Source organism: Aplysia californica, unplaced genomic scaffold, assembly GCF_000002075.1.
Source record: "Aplysia californica isolate F4 #8 unplaced genomic scaffold, AplCal3.0 scaffold00195, whole genome shotgun sequence".
NCBI lineage: Eukaryota > Metazoa > Mollusca > Gastropoda > Aplysiida > Aplysiidae > Aplysia > Aplysia californica.
This window is the reverse complement of record NW_004797465.1, coordinates 396,354-403,576: the sequence shown is the minus strand read 5'-3', so window position 1 is coordinate 403,576 and position 7,223 is coordinate 396,354. Positions and strand designations below refer to the sequence as shown.

Here is a 7,223-nt window from a genome sequence, read left to right as displayed (position 1 = left end):
TTAAATCCAGCACTCCACGATAAAACTCAAACTGTTAAAAACAAAACAAAATGTAGTTCGCAACAACGCCATACGCCCCCCCCCCTCCTCCCTTCCCCTTTCCCCCTCAACTCGAGCTTTACAGTGTACTAACACAAGACATCTCAATGTGTTGTGTTATCATGTCCTATGTCTCATCAGCTTATAACCTGGCCAAGGTCATACCTAGCCGCATTTCTCTCGCTCTAAAGCAGCAGATAAGGCGAGGCAACTGCGACCTCTGTCCCTCATTAATCGTTACGATTTCTCGTCCTGTGTCAGTTAATAGTTCTCAATGCCTAGTCTCTAGTTCTTCACATCGTTTCTCCCCACAGTATTCAAGCAGATTTAAAATAAGATCAACTTGTGTGACTTTACTTGAACTTAAAGTGAACAGGTAAATTAAATATTGAAATACACTTATTGTGTCTATAATTCATTGAGATACTCTCGTGAAAAAAAAACGCGGCGAGGAAATAATTTATTTTGAGTCATTAGCTCTCCAAAGATTGTGTCATTACCATCTCGGTCTGTGTTCAAACGAATGAGCGTGTGTTCACGGTAAGTGCAGTGTGATTGATTTTTGTTTCCACTGTCTTTCGTTCACAGTTTTGCTTTCCGAGACTGGTAATGCAGAAAAGGAGACACTGTCACATTATAAAGGATACGTTGCCCATTGCTACGTTGAACACTTTGTCCTTCTGAAACCAACAGAGAGAAATTACAGATTTAAAACAAACTTTTGCATTCATTTCTCTGGAGTTCAAAGTCTTATGAACAGACTTATTCTACAGTGTGGTTGATAGATCTGATGAAAACACCAATGTCTCTAACCAAAACAAGAAGCTGAATACAAAAATGAGACCGAGTATCGACGTTGCTCATGCAGCCTTAACTGACTTTTCTATTCATAAGAGAAACGAAGAGAACGGAGTAAAGATCTCATTGCTTTTATTTCCTCTTATTTAATAGCATGTTAAATAAAGAGAGGGAAGACTAGAAGAAAGAACACGTTGTTTTGAGTTTAACTTTTCTTAATTCACTCTTTCAGCGTAGGTGGTTGGCGGGTGCTCTGGTGTGGTTTACTCCTTCTTTCCTATCCAACATCTACCATCCTTATCTCCCCCTCCTTCTTTTTTGTGTTTGTTATTCTCTCCTGACACCTCTAATCTTTGGCACATATGACCTAGTGTTGCAAGTGCCGTAAAACTCTTACTAAAACTTCCAGGGGCGGCTCGAGGGGCTAAAAAGTGGACGTGCACAATTAAGCTATCGTATGCTGAAAATAGTCAAGGGCATAGTAAATGAGACGGTATATAATTCTTAGGATCTTTGGGTTGGTGAGGGAGGACCTGGTGCTTTTATTTTCATTCTTTTTACTTGTCACTTTATTGGAACTGAACACTCAAGTAATAACTTTCACTTCTCCACTACAAAACCATTCAAAGACACAACTCATATGACGGTCACATTCACCTCCCTCAGGTTCACGTTCACAGATTCACTTAAAACAGTGGCAAGACAGACAATGAACAAATCACAATTCACTTGAGCACTCCTCTGGATTGCTCCGGGGCTCACATAATATTGGCAAAGAATAGCGTACGGTCTATCGCGTTTATTTTTAGACTGCCTACTGTGGGCTATGTTTCGGCACTATTCGGCAGGAGCACATTTGAGATGTGCCGTCTTATTAATATTAATGTACTGCCAAACTCGCTACGAGTGTCGTCATCGCTTGGGTTATCCCCAAGAGCGATTTATAGATCTGGTTACACTGTTGAATATCCTATTGTGTTTAGCTAAAGCGCGTGGACTTTGGAATGGCATAGTAGATGTTTTACGGCGCTATAGACAGAGAAATGACAGTTATGGCGCCAATGAGGACCTTGTTTTGATAAAATATTTGGCTAGTGTTTGTTTCTGGCTTCTTTTAAATTATTATTGTGGGTGTTTTACGTAAACACAACTTTTTTAAAATTTTGGGCGGCACCGCACCACCGTGCTCTATGGACGAACCGCGCCTGTCTGCTATTAAGGCAAGGCATAGAGCTCGCCATTCAGTGTGATGTTTTATTGTTTTGCCCCTCAGATTCACGCACGCTGTGCTGTCTTGTTGTGCACTCCATTTAATTGTTCTCTGCTGTTTTATCCTCACGTCTTTAATTAGGTCTTTTTCGTCTGATAATTCCTGTCGATTCTCATTCTCAGTTATACTGTTAAACACCAAATGGAAAGTAGAGAAAGGAGAATGGACTCACTGCTCACCAGCAGAAGTTTCAATACTTCTAAAGGTGAAAGTCACCCTGGAGCGTTATGTGCTCTGACATAATATGCGTGTTACGTACTCACTTTATTATTGTTTCGTCTCTGCCTACTTTCTCTTCTCTTCCTTTCTTTTTTGCTTTCTGATTATTCTGGCTTCTGTGCTTGTTTTTGTATACGGCATTAAATGTTATGCAGAATAGCTGCATTAAACAATTAAACACAAGCAGAAAAATATACACACGTGATGGCATTACATTGTTGTTGTTGTGGTCATCGATCCAGCAACAGCTGGACCCCCGCCCTTTTGTCCAGTGCCATATAGGGATAAGTGCAGGTTTGCTGCAGATGCTGTGCTGTTCCATTGAGTGTTTTGTCAAAGTTAACCCTACCAGCCCCATCCATTTTCGTGTACTCCCTAACCCCAGTCCCAGCCAATACAACAGTATTTCAGAAAAAAAGGCATGAATTCTAAAATGTGATGTAGTTTCTTTGTATTGAGGTTCAGATAATAACAAGAAAATGAAAGAATATTTAAAGGTAAATGAACAAATATTTATGAAAACTAAAGTTTAATTAGGTTCGCTAATTTCGAAAAATGCGCAAATTCGGTATTCCCCGAAACTGAGAATATACGCTCTTGGGACGGTGGGAGGTACAAGCGCTGTTGAAAATATACGCGCATGGTGCTGGAAGGGTTAATGTTAGATCTCGAATGGAGAAGTGTTGCTCTTGTATCATTTAGAGTGTGCGGTAGAACAGGTCATGGTCCACAGTTCCATATAATATGCATAGTCACACGAAAGACGCAAGGAGGGGGGGTTCTGTTTATTCTGTTAAAGTGGAAGGTGGCCTGCTGACCTGCATAATAATAATATGTTCTGTTTGCAGGCCGAGGTACATGGTCTGTTCCTGTTTCTGAAGGTGGTTGATAACAATAATTTTGCATTTCGTTTTGTTGTAGTCATCTCGTATGCTTGAAAACTACTCGGCGTGTCTTTCCCAAAACCCATCTATTCACCCAATCTTGTTTGTTGTTGCTTTTAATTATTTGTTATGAAGTTGGAATGCTGGGCTGCTCCTGTCTAGACTCTCTTTTGGCAAATGTGCTTGCTTTGTAATTTCCAGGTATATTTGAGTGTCCAGGAATCAACTACATCACCAGGGTGACACCAAAGGATGTTACCAAGTGGTGAGAGCCAAACAGCGTATATGTCAGATCTTGGTTTAGATTATGGTCAATTTCTACCGCTTGCAGGACTGATAATGAGTCAGTCAAAATAATAGTACTCGTGCTCTGTCAAGATGAGTGTCAAAATCTATGCGGAGATGGTACATATTATTATACAGTGCTATTTCCATTGCCATAATTTCTGCGTCATCGTTGTTGCGTTTCTCTCCACAGGCATCAGAGGTCTTATTGGAACTTCCATCTACGTACTGTAAAAGTATTTCATATCCGGCTCTGGTTGCGCCTTTAAATGCTAAGCCGTCTGCGTTGACGTGTATCCACAGTTCTGAGTAGCTGTCAATCGCTTAATATGATACAAGCTTCATCATTTTGTACTTTCACGGATATCCAAAACTGCATTATTTTTTCGGATTCTCAGGGGTTCCACATTTGTAATAGTTTTGCTTGCGGCAGTCGGTGTGGATCTCATGCCACAGATTATGAAAGGAAGGGCATTATTCTGGATCCTTTCAAAGGTGTTGCAATGGTTGAATTGCACACAGTAAGTAAGCTATTGCTGTATTCTAGGGTAGATCGGACACAACTAAGCAATTATAATAGAGCTCTCAGAGTTTGTCTGATCCCCCTGAACTGCTTGCGAGTTTCTATAGAAGTTGGAGTTTTCTCTTTGCCCTGTTCTTTTTGCTCTCTACTTGGCTTTCCATTGTTGAAATTTAGTAAAGACTGACTTCTACGTATAATGGCAGTTCATCTTTGGAAAGGGTTTCATTACTGATCTTTATATTGAGCTTTTCTTTGACTGTTTCATGGCTCTTCTTTGTGAAGATGGTGTATACTGTTTTGGTGTAATTCATTTTAAGCTTCCAATTTTCATCTTTGGAGAGGGTTTCATTACTGATCTTTATATTGAGCTTTTCTTTGACTGTTTCATGGCTCTTCTTTGTGAAGATGGTGTATACTGTTTTGGTGTAATTCATTTTAAGCTTCCAATTTTCATCTTTGGAGAGGGTTTCATTACTGATCTTTATATTGAGCTTTTCTTTGACTGTTTCATGGCTCTTCTTTGTGAAGATGGTGTATACTGTTTTGGTGTAATTCATTTTAAGCTTCCAATTTTGACAGTACTTGCAGGGCCTTTTGAGGTATTCGTTTCATTCTCATGGCTCTTACTACCATGGTGCAATGTTTCCGACAAAAGGCAAGATCATCAGCGTGGAGAGTTTTTTCGGTTTTCACCATGTCCATTACATCATTGAAGATCAAGAACAAAGTGCAACGTAAACAGGAACCTTGGGGTAGGCCCTCCTCGAGTAGGCTTACTTCCCTTGACGAATGGGCATTTTTCACTTTGGTTTTGATGTTTATGTATACTAAGAAAAACTTGATCTATTGCTAATACTTGCCGTGTATCCAGAACAAGGTCCATCAAGGCTCATGAGCAGGCCTTTTCTGCACACATTATCGTACGCCTGTTGGAGGTCTGTGAGGATAGCGACTGTGTTTTTTGTCTTTTGAAAACCATCCAGGATGACTAGAGTTAGTTTGAAAAACTGGCTTTCGGTGTTGATACCTTTTTGAAGCCAAAGTAGTGTGGGTTCAACCTGTTGGTGTTTCCCACGTACATGTAATGTTGACCATTCTCTCAGCGAGCTTACCGATGCAAGATGTTAGTTATACAGGGTGGGACTTCTTTGCTTCTCCAGGTAGTTTCCCTTTTTTTCAGAAGTGGTATAAACTGGGCACTGCCCCAAGTTTTAGGGTATTCATTCCAATTGTTCTCTACGTTATATTTAGTAGGCGACGTTAAACTTCTTTTCTAGTATGGCCAAGGTTGCATAACAGTTCACTGTGCGCTTTGTTTGGTCCTGAGGCTTTCTTTTGTTTTAACTTCTTATGGGCCTGAGTCCCGCCATGTTGACATCTTCCTCAAACACTGAGTTGTTTACTTGAGTCTTTTCTTTGTGTTTTTCATTGTTTATGACAGACCAGTATCTGTTGGCATCATTTAGTCTGTGTGCCCTGTTCACTGTCGCCAAGTGCCGGTTAAAATGTTCTGCTTTTTTCTCATCTTCTCAGGCATATGAATTACGCACCTTTACGGATCCGACATCCCCTCGCCCTGTCCCCGAACATGAGCCTTTCGAGATTACGAGTGAGGTGACAGCACTCTCATTCAAACCCCAGGCGACTTGGTACATTATTTGTGAGATCATTCCACAATTATGTTCTTATAGCTTCTATGTTTCAACCATCGCATTTAAAAGGACCTCTATTGGAACGCGCACATTTTCTTCTGGTTTCTACCTTCCCAAACTGTCATAAGGAATGTCATCTTTTGAAACATAAATCTTTACTGTAAACTGTAGGCTACGGGTCGGCAGGTTAAATTATTTTCGAATCATGCAAGTGTTCCCTTCAACGGTCTGTTTTCCCCATTCCATGTCTAACAAACATTCCGCCCCTCCCCCTCCAGATATACCCATGTTCACTCCCACCATCCCCTCTCATAGCGTCTGACGCTTTGGTCTATATTGTGATGTTAAGTAGATATTTCTCTTAATCGGATTCATTTATCTTGCTCAACCAGAAATGTCCACCAAGTTCGACCAGGGTTCCGCCAAGGCTTTGGAAGCCCTGAACTACAAGCTGTACCCGTCTCTCCAAGATGACGTAGAGACGATACGGGTTCTTAACCGTCGGGAAAAGGGGAGACAACTTGCCCTCCAGAGTCTCGTCATCGATAAGTTTGAGAAGCAGGCGGCTGCGAATCCGAAGAAAGAATTTCTCATTTTCGAAGACAATGTCTTCACGTACGAGTTTGTTGATCAGATGGCCTGCAAAGTGGCTAACATTGCCAAGTCCTGGGGTTTGAAGGCTGGTCAGAACGTGGCCATCATGATGGAGAATGAGCCGGCCTTCGTGTGGACATTTCTTGGTAAGATGAAGAAAGAACTTTCTGTTGTGTCTGAAGGAGAAATAAAGAATGGGTAGTCTACTCTTTTCCCCAATCGTAAGTTAGTTCTCAAAAGCGGCGTGAGTTCAGGGAAACAGATCGCATTAAAGCAAAAGAAGAAAGGGGAAAATTAAAACAAATACCGTTCATGTTGCATTGAATACATATTCAGCAGCTTAGCAGTTTCTCTCTATCTAGTATAATATGTCTTCAAGTTCGATACAAATATAGCCGCTCAGTTTTGATGTCATGTGTACTACTTTGTGCAACAGTTACTTCTTTTGTCCGATAATCACCGATGCATGGTTTAAAGTCAAATATCTGGGGAGGGGGTGGGGGATTCTGCTGCTTCAAGGCAATATTTGGTGAGTGAGAAGGGAAAGGGCATACTGACACACACCTACGCGTACACGCAAAGATAAAATAGCACACACATATGTACACACATATTATAGTCAGACACATAAATTCACATTCTAAACTTAACATACACTAATAGACATGTGCATTCACACACATGTGGCACACACATAATATACATACTTAAGTAGGCGGGCTGGCAGGCAGGCAGATAGATAGGTTGATAGATAGATAGATAGATAGATAGATAGATAGATAGATAGGTAGATAGATAGATAGGTAGATAGGTAGATAGGTAGGTAGGTAGGTAGGTAGGTAGGTAGGTAGGTAGGTAGGTAGGTTGGTAGGTAGATAGATAGATAGATAGATAGATAGATAGATAGATAGATAGATAGATAGATAGATAGATAGATAGATAGATAGATAGATAGATAG

General features: G+C 40.7%; 1 protein-coding gene across 1 annotated transcript in view; it reads left to right on the top strand.

Annotated features, from left to right (window-relative positions):
• Positions 1 to 220: 220 nt before the first annotated feature.
• The window catches only part of LOC101860573 (long-chain fatty acid transport protein 6), a gene marked incomplete in the record, with an annotated part of 18,514 nt that continues 11,511 nt past the window's right edge, over positions 221 to 7,223 (top strand). Inside the window, 2 exon segments of the mRNA XM_035969921.1 lie at positions 221 to 415; positions 6,063 to 6,410. Coding sequence (XP_035825814.1) covers positions 6,065 to 6,410 — 346 coding nt within the window.